Source organism: Mastomys coucha, unplaced genomic scaffold, assembly GCF_008632895.1.
Source record: "Mastomys coucha isolate ucsf_1 unplaced genomic scaffold, UCSF_Mcou_1 pScaffold9, whole genome shotgun sequence".
NCBI lineage: Eukaryota > Metazoa > Chordata > Mammalia > Rodentia > Muridae > Mastomys > Mastomys coucha.
The window spans coordinates 20625496-20650145 of record NW_022196915.1 but is presented as its reverse complement, the minus strand read 5'-3'; the positions used below and the strand labels follow the sequence as shown (position 1 = coordinate 20650145).

At 48.7% G+C, this 24650-nt stretch overlaps 2 protein-coding genes across 3 annotated transcripts in view; one reads left to right on the top strand and one right to left on the bottom strand.

Moving 5' to 3' along the window:
• Znf488 (zinc finger protein 488) overlaps window positions 1-11382 on the top strand; it is an 11880-nt gene extending 498 nt beyond the window's left edge. The window contains exons 1-2 of one of the 2 annotated variants that reach the window (XM_031362022.1): window positions 3652-3750; window positions 8047-11382. In XM_031362022.1, coding sequence (XP_031217882.1) covers window positions 3709-3750; window positions 8047-9171 — 1167 coding nt within the window. In that variant the 5' untranslated portion in view covers window positions 3652-3708 and the 3' untranslated portion in view covers window positions 9172-11382. Of the gene's footprint in view, window positions 1-3651; window positions 3751-8046 lie in introns of those variants that run through there. The other variant, XM_031362023.1, reaches the window with a different exon arrangement.
• A 4280-nt stretch (window positions 11383-15662) lies between these two features.
• Rbp3 (retinol binding protein 3) lies at window positions 15663-24287 on the bottom strand. Its single transcript, XM_031362471.1, has 4 exons — window positions 21140-24287; window positions 19624-19814; window positions 17372-17514; window positions 15663-16552 (listed from the first exon to the last, which is right to left on the bottom strand). Exons 1-4 carry the CDS (start codon window positions 24185-24187, stop codon window positions 16230-16232), a joined length of 3705 nt encoding a protein of 1234 aa, XP_031218331.1. The 5' UTR covers window positions 24188-24287; the 3' UTR covers window positions 15663-16229.
• Window positions 24288-24650: the final 363 nt, after the last annotated feature.

Genomic DNA, 24650 nt, shown 5'->3' with positions numbered 1-24650 from the left:
TGTGTGTGTGTGTGTACGCGCGCACTGTACTTCTTGATTTCATATCTCCATGCATGCATCCCTAAACTCTATTATTCTCAACAGGGTTAGTGCTGAATGTTTGTAAGAACCATGACCCAATCCCAGATGTGTTCACAAACATCTGGAAATGTAACTCGATGCCTGTTATGGAAAAAAAATCCATAAATTATCAAATTATATATCTCTGAGTTTTCAGGGTTAGCAGAAAGAAAATGCCTGGTTTTGATAGGAGAGTGCATTCTTTTCTTGATATCATTTTCTTCCCTAATAGGCACAGACAGCACACCGGAAAAGCCCATCCTTGCAGCAGCATTTAGGGGACAGCTCCAACCATGCGTGCCTTCCAGGCAAGCTGTGCTTGTCAGGTTCTGGGGCATAGGGGGGGTGGTGTTCAGGGCTGGGTTGTAGGAAGACAATGGGAGCCCAGGACTGTGTATGTTTATGTCTATTATGTAGAAGGATAATTTTGAAAATATTTCATATCACTCTTAAAGATTACCTTAGGTACATTTTTTAAAGGAGAAGAAATCCAGGAAAGCCAGTCTGCTTAAATTGTCAGGGAGCCAAGTACACAACATATAGACCGAAGCATTTTTTGATGCTTTGTTAAATATTTAGTCTTGGCAAAGACACAATTCCATGTTTAATGATATTTATGATATGTCTTTATATTCAAAAGAATGTACAAAAATACACGAAACTGCTTGTTTTCAAGGATGCTAATTATCAATTAAAGTTTGCAGCCTTGGCTTTTTAGAAACAATTTAAATTGACCTTGTAGTTTATTGTGCCTTTTTACAATAATTCAGCCAGTTTAACTTTTTATTGAAACAGAAAAGGAAGTTTGGCAATAAGCAAGCAACACAAAACTGAGCAGAAGTGGAATCTGGTCCGTGAGGGCTGTGGTGTGGTCAGTAGAAGAGTTTTTGGTGCTATACTAAAGGATTATGGATAATTAATAAGCGTGTGCTGGGAGCTTTGACCTGGGAGACCATGTTCTGCATTGGAGAGTTCAATTGTCTTGTAAGTCATTCAACCACTGAGTCCGGGAAGCCAGACCTGGTGATGGGGATGACAAAGGGGATGCTTTTCAACTGATTTAGAGTAAGTGACATATTAGCTTTTTTTGGCAGATTTCTTTTTCAGAAATCCAGGACTTAGCAACTTATATTTAAAACAGATAAGTCCTTAAAAAAGGATACAAAGGAAAGTCTTGAGTTTCAATGTTTTAAATTTCATTTTCCTTCACTATGTAGTGTGTGTCTGTATAAAAATGTCATTGCTCTTCTCTCTTTAGACAGTGTTACTGTTTGAATATAAAAGGGTCTTGTTGAACAGCCTGGTAGATAAGCCGTGTATTTTATCCTGTGACTACAACCCTGGCTAGGGTAGAGCATCTGCTTTTTCTTTATAACAGTAGCAGGAACAAGAGTTTCCTTTATTGAGATCTTACACAGACCCCTATTTAGTCCAATTAGAAGCATCCTTAAGTGAAGATCACTATTTAAGTTTTATTTATAAGGGAATTAACATCCTGAATGTTTGACCTGGGTCATGCACGTAGTGAGTGGCTAGACTGAGACTGCAACTCAAGCTATATCTTGGAATCTGAATCCTTGGAGCTAAGTTAACCTCACACATTTTAGCTGAAGCATCACTCCAGATAGCACTGCTTGTTGATCAGTTGATAATGCTTATCCGAGTGTTTCTCCTTGCTCTAGTGTCCTGGGCATCCTTGGCCATGGCTAACTCTGAATGCACCTGGGATAGCCTCTAGGAAACACTTTTTTTTTTTTTTTTTTTTTTTTTTTTTTTTTTTTTTTTTTTTTTTTTTTTTTTTGTTATTTTGTTTTTTTTGTCCTCTGTGGCATTGGCTCTGTTTCTGTAGATTCCTGGGGATGGAGGGGTGATGATGTCATCTACCTCTTTGTGGGTCCACATGGCCAAGCTGGGTTAGCCCTAAGCTCTAGAATGCCTTAGCTGGACATGGAAACGTCTAGGAGGGGCTCGGAGGCCCTCATCTCTGCTTTGGCATGAAAGCCTGGAAAGTTCTGAGGTTTTCATTGTTTCCAATATCCCAGAGCTAGGAGATACTGAGAAACATGTGCATGCCCCACAGGAAAACACAAGTGCTCACCATCCTTATGCAGAAGACGCTAGTGTGTCATTATACTCTAGAATCTTCCAAAAGAATCTGGGAAGACTTCAGAGACTAGAGACACCGAGAGACTGGATACACTGTGTTTGTTTGTTTGTTTGTTTATGCTTTGTTTTATTTTAGCTTGAGAAGAGAAGCACATACAGGAGACAAGCTAGCAGGGTCCATGGTGTCTCTGAGCCTAGTTTATGAATTGCAGTTCAGATCCATGAAAGTTGGTTTGGTGTGGGGCTTTCAGAATCCTGAGGCATCCGTTTCTTTACTAAGAATACTATTGTCTGTAAATGGAACAAAAGGGAAAGAAGTGCCCTGGCTATTTGCTCATTCATTTAGCAGGTTGTGTGCTACGTCCTGCGACTTCTCAAGGAATGTGAGGTGACTCTGTCCCCTTGTGATGAGCACGAAAGCAATTTGTCTACAAACTGAGTGCCAAGCCAGATGAATTAGATACGGATGTAACTCATATCTATGACAACCCAGTGAGGTGGGGTTCCCAAATGCTCGCTTTTGCAGATGGGAAAATGGAGGTCCCAGTGTGGGTAATGGCAGAGAATGTTGGAATCCAGGCCTTCTGTCCCTCTAGCCTGTGCACTTCACCTTGATGACATGAATGTGAAACTCCACAGATGCTGGGACAACTGACAAGGCACAGACAGCAAGATTACATGGGGGAGGGGAATGCAATGTCATTCCAGAGCCTCAGACACTGGAATGACAAGTGGGCAGTCTATACCCAAGAATGGGTAAACAGACTGGAGAAAAATTAACCTCTCAGAATATAGCCCTTGCTGTGCTGGTCGATGGCAGCACCCTGGTTGGTAGCTCCAGTGGCAGAAAAAAATGGGCCATGGTAAGATTTCTACCTTGCTGATTTGGGGATCCTGGTTGTCAGAAAGCACTCAGGAGCACAGGATCATCATATAATCTGAGGTTTGGAAGAATGGTGGGAGGGTGTTGGAGTCTTGTCTTTTTTTTTTTTCCCAGATAGAAGAATTTGGAATGGTTCTAAACCACATTTGTACAATTCAGAGGCTGTCTTGTGGACACCATAGTGAAAAGAACCAAGGATGACAAGAAAAGCCCTTTAGTGAAACACACACAATGACGGGGCGATGAGGACCCATAGAGGGTCAGGACGGAGAGCCCAGGATGAACCGAAGCTATTGAGGACAGCCAAGGATGACAAAGAGTCTTTTCATAGTAGGTTTGGAGCAAGGAACAAGGACTGCATAGATCCATCACTGCCTAGGGCAGCTGGCATCTGTGGGACGAGAAAGGGGGAGGGGCAGCTCCACTCTGTCCAGATAACAGCTGGGCAGAGAGTGATCCACAGGTGCACAGGGTGGTGGAGGTACAGGTGAGAAGGGAGAAGCACTGAGCACTGTGTGAGGTCAAACTTCTGTGTCTAGGATGTGGAACGACCTGGAGATGAGCTCCCACGGGTGTGGTGGCCATCTGAGAGGCATAGGGATCAAGGAGATATAGGTGCTGCTGGAGATGGATGATACTCTAACTATGACCTTGGCAAGATGCTAGGATCCAAGGAAGGGTTGGGAGTCCATTCTGGAGAGGTAAGCATATGGAGGCATCTAGGTTTCTGCAGAACCAAGTTTTATCAGACACACACTAGATTCCATTTTGAAGGGCTTCCATAGGGCAGTTTTCATGGAGGATATAAGTGGGAGCACAGCCTGAGGGGGGCTTTGTAGGGAATCCTGTGCAATTGCCTGTGCGATTACTGGTGAATAGCCATGTGCACACAACCATACTTACACACAAAACATACACAGCAAATGCACATGCTAATACTCGCACACTCTCACATAAACACACATACAGAAATCTCACATGTATGTATACAAGCTTCTCTTCATGTCTTTCTCTACTTAGCTACTGGTTTGCCTTGTCTGCTCCATTTCTCATTATTTAATCAATCCCCCTTCTTTCTCTTCTCCCCTTTAAGGACTGGGATGACACCATTGATGAGACATGAGGATGGACAGAATGTCTAACTTAGTATTTGGGGTTCTCCAGATTCACAATGGTGTCAAAGCAGGGATGCCCCAGTGGGTGGGGTTGAGCAAGATGAAATGGGGACAGGTTGACAATAAATGTAGTTGGGTGGAGAGACATGGTATATCTCATAGCTTCTGTGACGTGTGAAGTCAAATGCATGGACTTGTTGGCCTGTACGCACTTAGATAGTAGATTATCATGGCTTTATATCATGAAGCAACTTGGTGAGCAGCTTTCTGTCCTGCATGTCCCTGAGAAGAGAGTGGTCACATCTGCTTGCATGCCATGGAAAGTTCTGGTTTCTAAGATTAGCTGTCTCTAGTTGGAAATGCTGCATGGGCCATGAAGTCAGCCCCATAGGGTCTCTGCAGACGTGGACTAAATGCTGTGAACTAAGGGAATTTCAAGGCAGGTTCAGTGAAAGATGAGTATTATTACACTGTCTGTATCCAGCTGGCTTTGGAGAAGTATCTGAGATGGGAGGGAGAGGAAGAAGACATGAGCATTTCAGTGTACTGTACGAGTATAGGTTTGTACATGTATGTGTATATAGGTGTAAGTTCCCAGGTATGAATGTGTGTTTGGGTGAATGGGTATGTGTATTTGTGTATACGTTAAGTATGTGTATATGTTTGTTTGCATGCATGTGCATGCCTGTGTGTGCACGTGTGTGTGTGTGTGTGTGTGTGTGTGTGTGTGTATGAATGTGCCCATGCGAATGTATACATATGTCTGTGTGAACTCATGGAATAGAAACTTAGTGATAGGGATTCAAACAGACATTCTCCTATTTGAGAAAAGGGGGGGGGGATAAAGCATTTTATCCCAGTCAGTTGCAGCTGGGTGACGAGGGCTGAAGTGTGGAGATATTCATTCTATGCCCATTCTGCAGGTAGAGACCTGTATTGCTTTGCTCTGGGTTACTGTGTGGTTGCTGTCCCCGCTGCACTCTCAACTTCCTGGAGAACGAGATGTCTGAAGCTGTGGTTTAGAAAGGATGTTGAGGTGATCCAGCTTGTCCTGGGAGCACACATGATGAGGGACTTGGGGACCCACAGTCATACAGGAGGGGACTGTGCTTTCATTTTATTTATTTTTGTTGGGCCTCTCTTTTCCTGCACTTTGGGCAACTTCTGTTTTTTAACTCCCTCAAAAAGCTGGTGCTGGTTTAATCTCTCTGGGAACTTCTGAAAGAAAGGGGCTGGTGGGGGTGTATGTACCATGTGCTCCCCGCACAGGGAGACAAAAGACAGAAGGCGGCAGAGAGATGAGGCAGTTGTCCAACAAGTCCCAGATTGTCAGTGAATAGGGAGCCTAGCCACTTCTGGGTCACTCCGGCTCAGGGTAAGCTTTTCCAGTGATGAAAACTGTAGAATGCAGGTCCAGTCAGTACTGTGGTTCTCCCAGTATTCTGCAAGGAGAGGGCTAGGTTCTGTTTCTTAGTTTTAGAACCAGATGGGTGGGCCAATGGAGATTGGGCAGGGTTCAAGACCTGCTCCCCCCATCTCAGAGAGCTTTGTCTTCTAGGTGCCTCCCTCACAGAATGTTGTTCCTTCTCCAGGGCATGGTCAGAAGCCAGTTCACATGTAGATGCTCAGGGGTTTGGCCCAAGTAGACAGTTGACATGGGTAGAGGAGGAACGAGTGGGTAGTTGTGGAATGAGTCAAGAGTGAGTGAGTTTGCTGAGTGGAGACCCGGGAGATTCAAGCTCTAGATAGAAACAAGGCCAGGTGGAGAGTGGACTGTGCCTCCGTGTGATATAAGGGCCTGGCAGCCTACTTCCATCCTGCCGAGTGTTCCTTCAGCCCTCTGGCCACTTGTGCCTGTAGAAGCTCCTGTCCCCCCCCACCCCTACCTGAAGTGGCCTAGCATACCTGACAACAAGAATTAAAATCAGCATGCCATCCAGCAGGGAAAACTGTCCTCAGCCAGGGTGAAAACACATTAGGTTTGTCAGAGAAGTCAAGCCGGCAGGTGGCGCTGTTTACACTGCTCATACCGTAGTGACTGCCCCATGCTGACACACACAGGCATGCTACCGAACTTCTGGTGCCGCTGGGTGGAAGCCTCTGTATGTGTGTTTGCTCGCGTGTGCACACGTGAGGGTGTGTTGTGTTGACATTCTCCCTGACAGAGTCCTGGAGGCACAGCTCTCAGAGCTGGGTGGGGCTGTCACTTCTAGAACAGTTACCATACTTTGGGTACAAGTAGCAAACAACTGCTTTGGCCAACTCAGCAGAGAAGGGGTTTATTAGGTTATGGGGCAAGGCAGGTCCCACCATCAGAGGGGATGGCTGGAGGTGTGAACTAAGGAGCAGTAGAGAACCCCAGTTTCAGAAGCATGTTGGAAACGACTTGGCTGGGAGGGAAGATGCTGGACCCCAGACTGTCAGACGTCTGTTCTATTGCCAACAGAGGCAATAATCTTCCCCTCCTTTTGGCTGGCTTAGGAACCTTTTGGTCCTGACGGCACTTCCCGAGGTCTTGTTGTATGCCTCACCTGGGTGCCCTCTGAGGGCTCTCCTGGGCCTGAGAGATCAGCAGGCTAGGAGGAGTGGCATTCATCCAGCCCAGGGAAGGCTGTACCTGGAGCCACAGCCGGACAATATAATGACTAAGGTAGAGGAGGGAAAGTGCTGACAGAGGCCATTCCTTTGCTTGATGGACAATCTCCGGAGGGAGCCTCAGGTCTGTACACTAGGGGCGATCTCCATCTTTCAAAGGAAATGGCGGTGAGTTATAATCTCCATTGGGAATAAAAGCCACTTCCAAGTCCCAGTTTGGTGATTAGCTCCTACAGTGTGGGAAGGACATCCATAGGATTCTGCAGTCGGAGCGTTAAGGATTCTAGAGCTTCTGTCTTGTGCTTCTGTACCCCACTGTGACTACAGTACCTCCAGTTGTACTGTGGCCCTTCTGAAGCTTTCCTTTTGTGAGTCAGAGGGTAGCCAGATCCAGGTGAGGTCAAAGCAAGCTCTCTCTGAAAGGGTCCTGACACTTCCCCACAACAAAAACCACCCTTCTTCCCCCTATTTCTGGCTTGGATGTCAAACCCCTGACTCCCAAGGAGGGACTCGGGAAGTGCTTCCTATCATGGGCTAGAGCAGGAGAAAAGTGCGTGAAACTAACCAGGCCACTGTGTGTCAGCCAGAGCAGGGTCCACAGTGAAAGGCCACCTGATCATACACAGCTTGGAAGGGAGTAGGGAAAAAGCCGGGACAAGGAATCTAAGAAGATTGGTCCAGGGGGATCAAAGGGACAAGTGGAAGCTGGTGTGAGATGCGGTGTGGAGAAAGGCTAGTTTAGGAGACAGGGAAAAGAAAGAATGCCATAAGGAGCCGAGATCATAAACACATGAACCTTCTACACCATCATGCTATGGCTTCACCAGTCTCTGGACACTAAGCCAGAGCCTGAAGGAGATGCTGGAGCTGGTGGTGCACAGCTCCCTCCCTGCAGGGCCAGCTTGTTGGTAGGTGTCCAGGATGCCCCATTGTCTGCCTCAGAGCAGGCTCCCTTTCCTATCCTTCCGGTCTCCATGATTCTGAGCCAGGCCTGACTAATCACGGTAGCCGTTTCTGTGGCTTCCCTGCCTTTTCCTGAATGGGGCCATGGCATATTCTTCTGGTGCCATTGCTCCAAGGGTCTTTCTGGCAGGCACCGGTCTCCACCTGCTGCTGGGGTCTATCTGAGCTCATTCATCTTTTCCCTCTTTCTCTTCAGATGACACTGCTCCCACATCACAAACATAGAAGTAAGGCTAGAGAAAGTGGGCTTGTCTGGTGTCGCCCCATATGGGACACTGAATGACCAGTGCCTGCCTCACTGTCCATTATTTTCCTTTCCTGCAGGGACCAGAAGTCAAGTTCATCCGGTCCAGGCTTCACTGGGGACTTTCCTATCTCATAGCTCCTCCTGGGAGTAGGGACCAGTTCTTTGGAACTCCAAAGTCTGGTAGACTAATGGCTGCTGGAACATCCACCTTGCTTAGCATGTCAGGCCCTGCTGATCACATGGCTGAGGGCAAAGGGGCTTCTCTGAGGCCTTCAGTTGAGAAGGGATGGAAGATCACAGAACCTAAGCAGACTCAGCCAGGGATGCTCAAGAAAATGAGCCTTGTGGATTCTGACATTGCTGCAGGAAAGGGTGGCCAAGATGCGGCCTATACTGTACTGAGCCTGTCAACACCACTGAACAAGCCTCCACTAGACAGGCCTCTGGCCTGCAAAGCATGCACAGAGCAGAGGCAGAATACCTTCACAGAGCTGTCATGTCTCCAGGAGAGGCCAGGGGACATCCAGTCCCAGATGAGGAAGCCGGAGAACCCAGAAGGCCAGCTTGGCACTCAGCAGCTGCCCTTGAGTGTCCCCAGACCCTCAGGCGATGGCAGGGTGTGCTCAGTATGGCCAGGTGCAGCCCGGAGTGAGCAGAAAAGTGCTTTCAGCAAGCCAGCCAAGCGCCCAGCAGAGGAACCTAAGCGCTCCCCCATGCTTCTGGCTAGCGGAAGTGCAGAGGGCTCATGGGAGCTCTCAGGACTCATCACCACTGTGGACATCCCATATTGGGCTCATCTGTCAACTTTCAAGTTCATGGGTGATTTCTGGAAATTGCACACGTTGTCACAGAACATTCTGCTCTGCAATGCGTTCCAGGGGGCTCCCACACCATGGCTTGAGCACACCCCGGTGCAAGCACTCACATCCTCAGCATCTTCTGCCACAGCCTCTCTGGCTCTCTTGCCGCCAACACTCTCCTCCCTGGGCTTGTCTACTCAGAACTGGTGTGCGAAGTGCAACCTAGCCTTTCGCCTGACAGCTGACCTGGTCTTCCACATGCGCTCCCATCACAAAAGGGAGCACGTGGGCTCTGATCCACATTCTAAGAAACGAAGAGAGGAAGTTCTCACTTGCCCCGTTTGTCATGAGTACTTCCGGGAGCGCCACCATCTGTCCAGGCATATGACTTCACATAGTTAGCAGGCAGCTACAGAGAAAACCGATGGCCATAGTATCCAGTGTGCAGTGGTGAGGCACAGGTGACTCCTGGCCTGTGCTGAGAAGGTTGTCATAGACTTCTTCAAGGTTGTTCCTTTTGCTTCTCTCACGTGAACTGCTCAGTTATAATTCGTCACATGTCCCAGCCCTTGTGATGTATTTAATGCATGATGTGGAAAGTCATGCATTAAAATGTTAAGCTTCACTCATGGGATAGTGGGACCATTGGCTCAGGGAACAGGGCTGCTCCTGGCTCTGTCCCTGGTATTCTGCAAGGAAGCACATGAGCATGACATCCGTGGCTTTGCTGATAAGTAAGCCTGCATTCAATTTGTGCTTTCACCTATGAGCCCTGACCTCAGACATGTTCCTTTAACTTGCTGACCCTCACTTTTCTCGTTTTGAAAGTGGTGTATTAGCAGGATGTGATCAGAATACTGAGGAAGATGCTTGGTTGGTAGCCTGCTCGCCCCCTGGTCGAGTGTGAGCACTAAGTATATGGATTGTATAGTCACTGCTTGCACTAGCCTGCTACGTCATTCATGAAATCTCAGGGGTGAACAAACATTGTGTTTCTCTGCAGCAAGGCTAGGGATGGCTTGGTGGACATGACTCAGGACACAAGTCAGGCTGCATTCAAGTCTAGGCCCTTTTGCTGCTGGGTCATTATGTTGGGTATAGTGAAGCCCAGAGTGCAAAACATCCAGAAGATGGGTTACAAGCCTAAGTTTCCCTGGGCCAGTGTAAATCCAGGCCTATAGTGGCTGAGGCTGAGTGGGAAAATGACCTGGCTTGAAACCCGAACAAATGAGTGGGGACTAGTAATGCAGACACCCCACCCTCCTGTTCTCTGGGTATTCACACTGTGAATCTGTGAGGAGAGACAAAACACACATAATTTCTTCTGGATTATCTACAGGTGCCATTCTTCCTGTGGTTCTGAGTAGGGCAGGAAAGAACAACTGGAGGGTCCTCAGAATGAGGTCTCCAGGAGGTACTCCACATCCTGTCATCTGTAGGACACAGTGAATTCTCATTCTACTGCAGACAAATTTAAACTTAAAAAGATTAACAACTTTCCTGATGCCACTTAGTCAGGAGCACCAGTAGAAGAACAAAATCCCATGAACACCCAGATCTGAGCTCAGACCCTGTTCAGCCACTGCATGTCTGCTTAGCTAGCATGGCCATGGAGCAGACTGAGTGACTCAAGGTTTGGAATCTAGAGGCTGGTCTCCTTAAGTTCAATTTCAACTTAACCTTGCTATTTTACAAGACATAGATATGCTCATGCATGCACATGTGCTTGTACACACACACACACACACACACACACACATGAGCACATGCTACCAAATACACACTACTCTTTTCTCCATTATGTATACTAAATAGTATAGTGATTTATCCTGTTCACTGTAGCTCTCCTCACTAGATGAAAGGGAGTTTTGGTGTATTTCCATCATCTAGAACAACACAGACATACAGTAGGCACTCAACAGGTATCTGTTGAAAGTATAAATGCATAAGTTAATAAATGAATGATCTGCCTGACTCTGCCTTGGTTCCTGCCAACTCTTGAGTTGGCTTTGGGGGACAGAAGACGGCATCTGTCAAAAGCATGTGCACACTTACCCCGGGCTCATGCATTGGCCCGTGATTTCTATGCCATCTCTTTGAAGGGGGAATGGTCCTGTCATAACATACAGAAGATGCTTAAAATTGATGTTGACACAAGTTGCTTTGCAGCCAGATTTACAAGTTCAAAGATGTTGAAGAGCGTGACTTAGAACCTGTTAGTGACACCGTCCCTCAGAATAAGCATGCTGGGTTCCCAGGCGTCCCCTGGAAGTCCCACCCCCTCTCCTGTCTTCCACCTTCGTGCCACTTGCTCCTCCTGGAGAGAAGCCACTTTAAACCATGACGTAACAAATTATCTCTTTCATAAAAAAAGTCTGGATATTTTTATTTTTCAAGATTCATGTGAAAATTCTAAAGTGTGCCTTTGGGAGATTGAGATTAATGTCTTTATGGGTTCCAGAGGGCCAGCGTCCCACTTTCTGAGGACACAGCTAAAAAGAGTGATCTCTGAACTAGAAAATGACCCTCACGAAAGACATTACATCTGCATACACATGACCCCTTTAGGATCCAGGACCGTGAGCAATAAAAATGCCTGTTGTTTATAAGCCACCCGGTCTATGGTACTCTGTTATAGCAGCCTGAACAGGTCAGGCAGCCACCTACACACAACTCAATTACAGCTTCCAGGGATATACAAATGGCTCAGTGGTTAACAGTGCTTGCTGATCTTCCAGAGCTCCCAAGTGGGGTTACCAGCACACAGGTCAGGCAGCCTGTAATTCCAGCTCCAAATCCAGGGAGTCTGATGCCCTTTTGTGGCCTCAGGGGGCGCCTGCACACATGTGGCACAACCACTCCCACACACATAAATAAAAATAATTCTTGGGAAAATTAAGGCATTTAAAAAGTCCTCTGGGGCAGGGGCTATGGCACAGTAGTAGAGGGTTTGCCTGGCATGTGTGAGATCCAAGGTTCCATCTCCAGAATTACGCAAAAGAAAAAAATTTGAGAGCCGGGTAGTGATGGTGCATGCCTTTAATCCCAGCACTTGGGAGGCAGAAGCAGGCTAATTTCTAAGTTTGAGGCCAGCCTGGTCTACAGAGTGAGTTCCAGGACAGCCAGGGCTACACAGAGAAACCCTGTCTCAAAAAAGCAAGCAAGCAAGCAAGCAAACAAACAAAAACAAAAAAATTTGAAAATGAGGCAAAAAGAAAACATTCTGAGTACAGATCATCTTGCTAGATGAGGCCTTAACCAACAATCCCACCCTGAGCACTCTTAGTGCTTAATTCAGACCGAGGTTGAAGTTTTCTTTTTAGTATTGTCGTCCTGGAAACAATTAAAAACTATTTCAATGTCAGGTCCTAGTTCTGAACTTGTTGTAGATTCCTGGGTCTTTAGGTCAGGGATCCTAAGTGTAAATGACTGTATGATTAGAAAAACAAATGCAGGTGAAGGAGCCAGGGCACAGACATAGTGGTGACACACCTTCATGGCAGGTCTTGTCACCTTGAACTTGGGCTTGTCAGCTGAGGAAAGCCTTCTCAGAGCCAGACTGGAATATAGACTATAAGAGAGTGCAGAAGGCCAGGAATTAGTGTAATTGTCAACCAACTCAGCTGCTGTTTAAACACAGGCAGGCAGATAGGTGGCTTCCTGTGGTGACGCGGAGGAGGGTTTCCTGGACGAGGATTGGGGCTTGGTATGACTGGCTTCCGTTTACTGCATTCTGGCAGTGTGAGTGACCAGCTCAACATGGCATGGACTTGTGGAACCATGTTAGTGTGGAGGATGAAGAAACCATCACCAGGTGCCTCCGGCTCTCACAGGCTTCTAGCTGCTGCATTGGCCAGGAGCCAGGCCTGACCCTCGTAACCTCTGGAAGAGAACTGCTCCTCAGGATGAAAGTGTGAGCTGCCCAACTCCAGCGGTGGCCTCCTTTCATTCCCTCGGGAAGGGATGGCGCCCCCTAGAGGCATCTGTAAGCCATTTATCCAGACAGATCTCACACATCCAAGTCATTTTCACATTTTTGTTTCTTGTTTTTGTTGTTTTTTGGTTTTTATTTTTTTGTCGTTTTGTTTGTTTTTTGGTTTTTCTTTTTCTTTTTCTGTTTTTTTTTTTTTTTTTTTTTTTTACAAGTCATGGATAGGTCTAAAGTTCATAAGATATGAATCTAATCGACCACTGCCCCATTTAAGGAAGTTATTCTGTAACATGATATGACTTAAGATGCCTCTTAGGAGAGAATGTTTGAAAATCAGTTTTGTATGAGTGATGGCAAAAATCTAATCCATCTGTGTTTCCCGGGACTGGAGGAAGGGAACCTCTGATGTCTGGTCCCCTTGCTATGCTATGCTCTCAGATGAAAAGGTTATTTTCAGAACAGGCTGACCAGTGGATCAGCAAAGCAGAGAAGCCAAGGTCCCCAGGCCAACAGGCAGCAGTTAAATCCCCTAGGGATCAGTAGGTGGCAGACAAGGCTGAAGAGCTTCCGGGGCCCAGGAGTGGCGTTTAATATGCCTTCTTTCCTTTTGTTGCAGTCTGATAATGTGGGTGACCCTGGGCATGGGAGGGTGAGACAGGAGATGGATCAGAGGTGGCTCTGCTGTTTTGGCCTAGCCTCAAGATAGGGGTTCTGTTGGGACCCCCATATTCTCTCTTTACCTTCCTTGTTTAATGGATATGTGTGTTTGAGTGTTTGTGTGTCTGTGTCTATGTGTGTTGCTTCCTTTTGTCTTTTATTCTAGTCTTGTCAGTGAGAAGCTCACATGCAGGAAGGCTGGCTTGTTTTGCTATGCAGAGAATATTAATTTCTTTGAAGTTCAATTTCCCTTCCCAGGTCCAGGCCCATACTATTCACTGTGCAGTGGAAACATTGGGATCTTCAGGCAGACATCTTTGGGTTCAGGTCCCACCTCTCCCCTCACCGGTGGCTCCAGGCTGCACTATTCTCTGAAAGAAAACAGTCTGGCTGATGGAGGCAAGAAGGGGTTTCTGGGAGGAGCCTGGATTGTGCCCAGTCTCCGAAGAGCAGCCTGAGGGATCTGGTTGGATACTTGGGAGAGAAACATAGGTGGCTTAGTCAGGACCAGAGCTGAAGTCATGCCTGGAGCTGTCTCCTGAGATTTCTGTTGTCATCCTGCTACTGCCCGCTCGGCAGCTAGAAGGATGCGGACGTCTAGACTCTCTGGTCACTTGTTCCAGACTGAGTCTTTACCTAGGTTTTCTCTAAACAACTAAAGTAGAATGTCTCCCCACTACCAGGGAACTGGGCTTCTAATACATTAGTTTTGAAGAAGAAAAATAACAACTCATGTTGACTGGACTTCTGATTAACTGTTATTTTCCACGGATGTGATATCTACCTCTCCTACTGAGTACTCGGGGAAACTGAGGCCCAGAGAGTGAAGTACAATTGCCTGGAATCATACTGGTAAGGAGGCTGGACTGGTCTTCTCACTCAAGGAGGCTGACTCTAGAGCTAGGATCATTGCTTCTTAGGAACTCCCTCCCATAGGCAACTCAGTTGGAAGTGTGCACAGGCGCTAGGTGGCCTAAGGAGAACAAGCTGGGTGTGTGGCCTCAGGCAAGTTTCTGAGCTTCCTGCATCTCAGTGGCCTCCCTGGTGAAGGGTGGATGGTGACAGTGGCTCATGTGAGAACACAGAACCTTGAATGTCCTCCCTGATGAACACCCATGAGATCCCTGCCTTCTGCTGTCCCAGGCCTTTAACTCAGTTCTCCATCCACAAGTGCCAGGAGTGTCAGACAAGGGGAGAAAGGGAAGTACACAACAACCACTGATGTTGTGATTACACATGCCATTTTGTATTTTAGGATTATAACTTCTACATTTGAAAATAGTGTGATATGCTTATTACAAGGACCTAGAAAAAGAGCAAAGTATTAAAAAAGAAAGATAGAAATACCACTTAAAAGTCTATTAGTAAGGATTTAATTTATGTTACATCACACACACACACACACACACACACACACACACATACACACACTAAAGAAGCAGGAGAGGAGTGGGAGTAGGGAGGTGGGAAGGGCAGCGGGGAGGGGAGGGGATTCCTGGAATTTAAGTGCTGAAGCCCTGTAGAACAGTCACACATTTATCTTATAAAGAGAAATAAGGACCATATTATTCAGGTTATCATCAAATCCCCCACCTACGAGCTTACTTGAATACAGCAAGACAAGCCCTGCAATGGTATCTTGTCCTGGACTTCACAGAGTCTAGATAGGGTCACTTGAAGGGTGCCCCATAGATGCCCTGGTGTTTTGGTGGGTGTACGTGGGAGTCTTTCATGTGGGGCTGTGTTAGCTTTGGAGAGCTTTGCCACTTTATCAGGCCCTGGGCAGTTACAGCTTAGTCTTTCCAGATGCCAAGGCTAGACAATGTAGGTGCATAGTCCTTTTTTAAAAAACACATGTCATCTTTAAATTAGTTTACAAAATAGTGGGAACAAGTTGTGTGAATTCCATGGCACCAGCCAGGGGTCTTGTTCTCACCATAATCTCTGGACCCTAGAGCTCTTTCCCTCAGATAAGGTGTCTGAGGGCTGCAGGTGGAAGGCAATGTAGACTTGCGTCCTATTACCCCGCCATTCACATGTGGTGGTAGCGCACTCAAGCTGTGCAGCACATGACAAGGCTTGTCGAGGGGAGAAATGACGGGTGCAGAAGGAAGGGATTCCAACCTCAGAAGCCATGAGTGGAAGGTCCTTACTGAGTACCAGAAACACACAGATGCTCAGTAACCCCCAAACTACACGCTGCTTTTGAAAGACCACACAGACGCAGGCTACTGGCCACCATTGTCATCCTCAAATATTCCCAAGAGGACTGTGGAAATAGAAAGTCAGATACATTAAACAGAGGTTCGATTAGGGAGATTTTTACTCTAGTGTAGGCTTGTTCAGGTAGTACATGCATTTTGACTTAGTAATATTGTCTACTAAGGGTGAATTTACAGATAACGCTGTCCTGAGTTAAAGAGGATCTGTAACATTGGAAAGTGTCACAAGCATTAAGCACTTCTTTCTTTTCCTTTCTGAAAAGATGACTACTAGAAAAAGCAAACTGTCACATGTGCCTTACATCTGCGGTTCAATTCCCTCTCCTGACAGAATTGCTCTTGAAGACAATATGGGGACAGGAGACAGGAAGCTAGGAGGTGTGAGTAGAAGAGAGATGGACTTCAGTTTCCCCAGAATAACCAGTACGGGGGATTCCTTTGAGATGGCTGAGCTCCCACTTTTCTGAGAGAGAGGCTGGTAGTGGGGGCAGGCAGATAAACCCAGGAGGATGCCTGTGCTCAGCAACTCCCTCCCCGGGGGTCTGCTTGAGGTACCAGGCAGGTTCCCACGCTGGAGCCCCAGTAGTGGCCCCGAGAACCTGCCACCATAGCTTTGGCCATGGGGATCCTCAAAGCCATCAGGCTCTGCCTTACCCACTTAGGGCCCGCTGGAGTATCTCCTTGGCTCTGGTAAGGGCTAATTCTGAAGAGACAACTACATTAGGTGCTACACCCACCCCTTCCCAAGAACTGCCGTCTGCAGCGCCCACAGAGCGAGCTGTGGGGATGGTGATGTAGAGATGAGTGTCATCTACGTGGTAGGTCTGCGGTGGCTGGCAACCTCCACTTGTCACTTCACCAATGACCAGGGCCCGGCCCAGCTTTTTCATGATATAAGTGAATTCCTCAGCAGCACCGGCTGTCACACCACTGGTCAGGATGGCTACACTCTTCTTGGAGCCATATCGTTCACCTGGAGGACAGAGGCCGTTCAGTATGGGGTCAAATCAGCCCCTACCACCTACACCGCCCAGATGCCACGAGGAGGGCCCCATGTTTAGTCTTGCTCCTCTGTGTTAATACATGAGACACTGGCTTCAGTCTGCCTCTGTGAAACAGGGACAGCCATTCATATGCCCAAGCACTGCCATGAGCTGTGTGTGGTCATGTGGAAGGAAAGCTTGGCTTTTCCTGAGGACTGGGCATGCAACCATGTCCTGAATAAAGGCACCTCCCACTCTGACCCGAGAGTCTTTTTGCTTTGGAGTCCCAGAAGAACATTTAATACTTTATGACTTCATTGTCACTTGGAATTTTTGAGTAGCTACATTAACAACTTTAAAAGAAAACAGATGAAATTAACTTTAATCATGCTTTGATTAAATAATATGTTAAAGAAACATTTACTGAGATGAGATTATTACACTGAAGCACAAGGCCCATCTCCCTGTTTTTCCCTCCCACCCCCTTCCTTTCTTTCATTTCCACAGTCGGCTTTCTAGGTCTGGTGTGGAGTTTACAGTGACAATGCAGCTCAATCAGATCCACTTACATTTAAGGTCTTAGTGCCCGAAGGCAGCTTGTGGATCCCATACCGGACGCCAACCAAAGTTATAGAATCTCTAAGTATGAAGCTATTCTAACCTGGTTTTAAATATCCATTTAAATTTGGAATTCACCTGATTCTGCTGATTCTGTTTTTCTTTCTTTTACAATTTTCAATGTTATTGAATAAATCCTGGACTTAGAAAGATTTTTGGAATGAGAACAGGGAGAAGAAGGCTTCATGTACCTGTGAGCTGAGTGTGCGTCCAAAGTTCGCTGACCGAATCATTGGGCCGGTTGTAGATCTTGTCCAGCAGAATAGGAGGTGCCTCGTCAAAGAAGTAGGAGCACAGGGCTGAGATGGAGGAGGTGGGGCCACCAATGTTGAACCTAAGGGAAGCAGAGTCAATGACTCTGAGGGGGTCTAAGCTTGAAGTGAGGCACTCAGCGAGCCTCTCCTGTCCCACCAGCTTGGCTCTTCATCCTGTGAAGAAGGGTTCTAATTTCAGGGTACCTCAGTTCTGTGTACCCTTCATAACTCCACAGGAGACATGAGCCGGAGGATTCCACAGAGTCCTAGCATCCTGAGACTAAATGAGTCAGTGGTCTAATGCTTCCAGAAAATACTGGCTGGGTGTGGTGGCTCACACCTTTATTCTCAGCACTTGAGAGGCAGAGGATGATGGATTTCTGAGAGTTCAAGGCTAGCATGGTCTACATAGTGTGCTGCAAGTCATCCGGGGACTACATAGTGAGACTCTATCTCAAAACAACAACAACAGCAACAACATCAAAAGAAAGAATTAAAAAATGAAAAGGGGAGAAAATAAAATACTGAACCTGGGTCCTGAACTTATATACTAATGTATTAAAGGCTCCAACGAGTCCTGTAGTTGGAAATCTGTTGGTATTGCTTTCCCATGTATCAACCATGGACTCCTCCTCTGTCTTCATTCTGCCTATGAAGAGAATACACCAAGCGCAGGAAGTTACTAGTGACGAATGGTGTGGTAGTAAACTCAAGATCGTGGAGGAGCACTGGGAGGGAGAAAAGCCTACACTCAAACTTGTATTGCCCTTGCCTCTCTGTCTGGTGCTGGCAAGTATCAAGAGATTCTTACGGCTGATGTCTATGACCTCCGGCACCTGACCCCCAACCCCAGGGACAGAAGAGTCTAAGCCGGGTGTGCCTGTAGCTGAGGCTTCCCTTTAAAAAATGTGAATGTGTAGCCCAGGCTGGCCCTGAACTCGTGATCCTCCTGCTTCTGCCTCCTTCAGCAAATCCTACCGGAGTGCGCCACCACAACCGGGCGGTGGTGGCGCACGCCTTTAATCCCAGCACTTGGGAGGCAGAGGCAGGTGGATTTCCGAGTTCGAGGACAACCTGGTCTACAAAGTGAGTTCCAGGACAGCCAGGGCTATAGAGAGAAATCCTGTCTCGAAAAACCAAAAAAAAAAAAACCAAAAATAAAAAATGTGAATGATACATTCAATAAATGGATGCTTGGCTTGGTAGTGTCTCTGATGTTTGTTAAGGTACCTAAGGAATAAAGTGTTCACCTAAGGTTTTGAGCGACTATAAAACCTGGCTATGGGAAATAATCTCCTGGAGAGGGATACCGGCCTCACCGTGATTGGGCGCCACCTAGTGACTGTTAAGAGTAATGCAAGAGCTGCAATTACAACCAGCCTGGACACTTAGAGGGGCTGATATTTGAGTTTTTCTCTTGCAGCAGAGGTGTGGAAAAGGTTCCCATGGAAGAGAAAGAGCCCGACTTTTCTCATATTCGTGGATGGTGCTCAGGACGTATCCACCAATAGACCTGGGATCGGAGGGAGGCTTGAGTCTGGCCACTGCCTGAGGACTCCTCTGCATGGGGGAGAAGAGGTGGTGAAGGGGGTCTATGATGGAAACTCACCACTTACGTTTGTTTGTTTTAAGGGAGGAAGGTAAATGGGTAAAGATATTCAATAACCATTTTGTTATGCAAAGCTTTCTCGTTTCGATAGCAACTGTTCATATCCAGACTATCCCTGGGGCCCTTGCTTTGTGATGCCCAGAGAATGGCTGTCTTGGGGGGTGATTTTGCAGAAGTACAACCACAGCTGAGGGCTGACCACAGAATCATAGATTGTACAATCTCCCTTTGAGCTTCTGACATAGAGCTGGCACAGGGCCAAGGATCAGCGGGTTTATCTTTTCTGTCCCCGCTCCCCCCCCCCCATTTGATTCATTTGTTTTGTCAGGCAACAGATGTGGGATAACTCTTCACCTCAGACACGAATTGAGATCACCAGGGGAGCTTAAAAAGCTACCAGTGCTGAGGTCCCACTGGCCAATAAGATTTGAACCTCTGGGCGAGCTGGCAGGTCGGGTGCCTGGTTCCTTTCAGCTCCTTGGTTGGTTCATGGGGTTGTTCCCTCTGTTTTGGCCTATAGCTCGGACTGTCCTCAGCCAGTGCTACGGCTCAACCTGGAGCCACTGTCCAGCCCACTGACCTCATGTCGATGATCAGGGCATCAGTGTGTACAATCTTCTTCCAGATGTGTTCCACCAGCAGCTCAGAGACCTGGGTAAGCAGCTCACAGTCCCCAAACATGTCGAATCTCAAGTAGCCAATGTTGTCCTCAAGTACGTTTGTGTGGAAGGAAAACTTGATCAGGTCTTCAAAGACTTCTGGGGAGGGAATCTGGAAGAGTGGGAAGCCTGGCTCAACATCAGGACAGCAGCAAATGGCAGTGCCCAGGAGGAAATGGGGAGGAGGTAGTGTGTCTGGGAAGGTAACATGTGGGTGATGGGGCATGTGTTGTGTATGAGCCAGCTGACCAGAGACATCCATGCAGCAAATGCTAAGGTCTGCCAACCCTCATTTGGTGTCTGGAGATGAAAGGCCCAGGTACTGTGCCTTTCTGATGCTTCCAACATCTCCAGACACTTCTCGGTGACTCTGGACCCATCTTTCCCTCTGCTGGCATAGGCAGGGACCTGGCCCTGGGATAAGCACTTTGCATCCCATCACATCGACAGCTACCCTGTATAGAAGACACTGTTATTCTCATCTTTTCAGAACAATCTGGAAGCACAGACAAAGAAGCTAACTTGTCCAAGGCCCTCACAGACAGGAACAGGCGAAAGCCAGACAAGGAATCCATTCTAAACACAATACATTCTTTCACCCCATGGCCCTGGCTATTCTGGAAAAAAACAGACACGACAAGTTTGAAAATTGGGGTCCTGGAAGCTTAGTACAACTCCCCTAATAGGACTCTACTTTTTCTTTCCCTAGTGCAGCTTAGGTAGAGTGGCCCTGCATGCATCCTGTCCACTTTGCCCTAGGCTAGATCCCTTCCCTTCCCACACCCTCTCCGAAGCCACACAGCTTAATGCACGCACCTGTCGGTGCTCTCTGGCACACTGGTGCTGGCTTTCAAATATTCTGACTGCAGCTGCAGCCACCTTGCTCCAAATTTCCTATCAAGCTGAGCCTCGGATCAGACACACACACCCTCAACTCAGCCAGGATGCATGCTGTACATTGTTCAGAATGAAAACTCCAAACTGAGGCCTTTGGGCTGTGCCTTGGCACTCAGCCACGCCAGGACCTGTGTCCAGTCTCCATCCTTTGCTTCTAAGGGTACAGTGGATCCAGGTAATGTAAGCTTTCTATTTTCAGGGAAGGAAAATTTCACGTTGGAACCTCAGAGGACTTGATGATTCCCTTCTCCAGTTCTGATAGTGGGGACTCAGGAAAACTCTTGCCTCCTGTCTGGCTGAGATGAAAGATCTTCCATTACAAGTTTTTACATTAGGCTTGTTGAGTAGGCTATAGAGCTGCTCAGGGACCATGGAGCCAAAGAGGCGAGGGATGGCAAGGTGAAAGTGAAGAAAGGACAGGACTAGTGAAAACATAAACCCAGAACTAAGCCTTGCATTATGCACATATCCACACACATGCTAACATCTGGACAACTCGAGTGCAGGATTGGGCCAGGCTAAGTTTCCCTTGTACCTTACCTGCATGGGCACGATTCCAGGAATTCGGTCTTTGGCATCCTCTGGAATGTGTGCTGTCTTCAGGTGTGGGTCCCCAGAAAGCATTTGCAGGTCTGCCCCCAGCATCTCAGCCAAGGCCCCTTCTGAAGTCACCCTTGCATATCGGCTCTGCAGACCGCTTAGCTTGGCAGCCATCTTGGCCCCCAATTCAGGGGATGCGTAGTTATCAGCCACTAATTTCCCAGCTGTCTGCAGTACTGTGGGCACCTTGGCACGAAGGGCTACTATGTCCTGGGCTGTAGAAAGGGCCTCGCTCATGGGCACAGTGATGTCGGGTTCCACACCAGCCAAGTCCCAGGCTTCACCGGTGGTGGCACTCAGAGCCATCTGAGTAGGCATGGAGGCATATAAGGGGCTGTTGCCCACCTGGTAGATGCCCACGGAGAGTGCCCCTCCAGCTGTGGGCTCTCCTATAACGGTGGCCCGCTGTAGGTCCTGCATAGTATGGGCAAAGGCCTCAGCTGCAGAGCCACTGGTGTGGCTCATGAGGATGTAGAGGTCCTTATGGGATCCGTAGCGTTGCCCAGCAACCAGCGGCAGGGTCCATATCTCTGTGACCTTAGATGTTGCCCTGTCAAAAACAGAGTAGAGGTGCTGGCGGGGCTCTGCCTCAAAAAAGTAGGAGCAGAGTAGAGGAACAGCAGAAGAGTAGCTGCCAGGGTTGTAACGCAGGTCAACAACCAGCGCAGCTGTGTCCACCAGCCTCTGCCACACCAGCCGTACTAGCTGAGGCCCGATGGCCTTTACCGTCTCTAGCTCAGCCATGGCGTCAAAACGCAAGTAGCCCAGCTGGCCTGGTAGCACATCCGTTTTGAACAGAGCCTCTATGAGATAGGAGAGTTCCTCTGGGGAGGGAACAACAGGGGGCGGCAGGGGAACCTCCTCCGCCACCAGCTCCCCGGGGCTATGGAACACTAGCAGACGGTGGTCCTCAGATACCTCCTGAAGGTCAGCAGTGAGCTGTGAGGCCAGTGACTCCAAGTCCACAGCTGTGCGGTAGGCTCCTTGGGCCAGCTTAGACTGCAGGAGAGCTCTGGCCTGCTCTGCGATCTCTGGCCGGGCATAGTGAGCCTCCAGCAGGCGACCGGTGCCCTCTACCAAGGCACCCAGACTGCGATGGAAGTCCAGCACCTCCTGGGCTCTCTCTAAGGCCTCCTCAGCCAGCACGATGGCATCAGGCACCACCCCACCCCCCAGCCAGGCCTCGCCGTGGTTGTCAATAAAAGTGAGCACAGGTACCGTGAGCGCCAGGCCACCGTCGGGTGAGTCCAGCAGCGGCACCGTGCAGGTGTGGAGCAGGCTACCCGCGGTGATCTCGCCGACCAGGGTGGCCCAGCCCAGGGACTGCATGAGGAAGGCAAACTCTTCGGCAGCTGTGGCAGTTCTGTGGCTAGTAAGCAGGTACACCCCACGCCGGTTGCCATAGCGTTGGCCTAGCAACTCCCGGTGGCTGAAGTGCTCCTGGGTGATGTTGGTGCGGCGGTCGTAGGTGGTGAAGAGCCGCACAGGCCCGGCCTCAGGCCCCTGGAAGTAGGAGAGCACCAGAGGCACCGCCGAGGATGGACCCCCAGGATTGTGACGCAGGTCCATGATGAGGTGCTCCGTGTCCTGCAAGGGCTCCCACACCTGCTGCAGCACATAAGGGCCCAGCGTCCTCAGCACAGAGGCGTCTGCAAATCTGTCAAAGCGCAGGTAGCCCACATTGCCCGGCAGCACGGACACCTGAAACACAGAATCCACCAGGGCCCTCCGGGCATCTTCTTCCTTGGGCACCTCAGGGGTGGCTGCTGGGGGATCATTAGGTCCAGTCTCAGGTCTTGAGGAGGTTTCTCTGGGTCCGGTGGCTCTCACCAGGAGCCTGGGATCTTCGGACACAGCCTGCAAGCCAGCGTTGAGCTTTGTCACCAGGTCCTCTTCAGAGACCACGGCCGAATAGTCCATGCTGGCCAGGTGGTGCAGCAGGCCCGGCACTCGGTCCACTAATGTGTAATAGTCCTGTAGGGCTTCCTGAAGTCGGAGAACAACCCCTGGCAGGGCCCGACGCAGGGTGAGGATGGCCAGGGCCTTTTCTAGGGCTTGCTCTGCAGGTGTCCCCACACAGGGCAGCACTCCACTGCCTTCCCATGTCTGGCCACCTCCACCTAGAGGTCCCAGGGACCTGGACACAGGCACAGTGAGGAAGAAGTTGGACTGGCCTATTCTCAGCTTCTGGAGGTCCAGGGCACCACCCTCCGTCCTCTCACCCACCACGATGGCCCGGCGCATCTGCTTGAGGATGTAGGCGATGTCCTCAGCGACTCCCCCAGTATGTCCACTGGTGAGGACCACCACATCCTTGTCAGCACTGTATCTCTCCCCTAGGACCTTGGGCAAGGTCCAGATCTCTGTGGTGGTGTTGGAGGGCCGATCATAGATGGTATCCACGTGCATAACAGTGTTCCCAGGGTTCAAGTAAGAGATGACATAAGGGATCCCAGAGACATGGCCACCAGCGCAGTGCCGGAGATCGAGCACCAAGGAGGAGGTGCCCATGAGCTGCTTCCACACATGGCTCACTAAAAACTCCCCCAGCTCACTCAGTACCTCCTGGCCCGGGAGGTCATCCACTCGTAGGTAGCCCACGTTGCCCTCAAGAACCTCATGGTGGATGTTCCTCTGTATCTGGGCCAGCAGTTCTTCTCGGGTGAGGTTGGTGAGCGCTGGTGCTTGCTGGGGAGCCTCGAGGGTACTGGGCTCATAGGAGATGAAGAGACGTGGGTCATTCAAGGAACTCTGTACTCCAGCTGTCAGCACATGGGCCAGCGTCTGAGGGTCTGAGATGCCCAGAATCTCATGACTCTTCATAGCCTGCTCGATGGCTGCTTGCATTCCCATCAGGTTCTCAGGGAAGCAGTAGTTATCCAGGAGGACCTTAGCCATATCCAGTACCAGGCTTGGCTGGAAGAGGTGCATGGGACCAGCCAGAACACAGAGCAGTGTGGACAAAACCAGGACCCATTCTCTCATCATTGGGATCCCCGGAGCCCTGGTTCCTGGGTCAGAACTCCCTTGACAGTGTACCAGACTGTGGCCCTGCTCCTGCAGCTGCCTCTCTCCCTTGCCCTTCTTAGCAGGCAGACAGAAGGTCTGGGGCTCAACATGGAGTTAGATGTGAGGCTCCCAGCTCTGCTAAGCCTTTAATCCTGTCTAATTCAAGCGCATGAGCCAGGGGACTCTGAAGATGAGGCCAGGATGGTTTGACCCGGAAGGAACATTGCATCTCATCTTACTGAGCCATGTCTGCATAGAATAACACAAATAATTGCATTTTGAATTTGAGTTCCTGCTGCATGCTAGACCCTGTGATATGCTCTCTATGCTCAGGGTTTTTTTTTTTGTTTGTTTGTTTGTTTGTTTTTGGTTTTGTTTGTTTGTTTGTTTTTTTAATCTATAAACAAATATCATTTTCCCACTGCTGTAGGTGACCCATGGC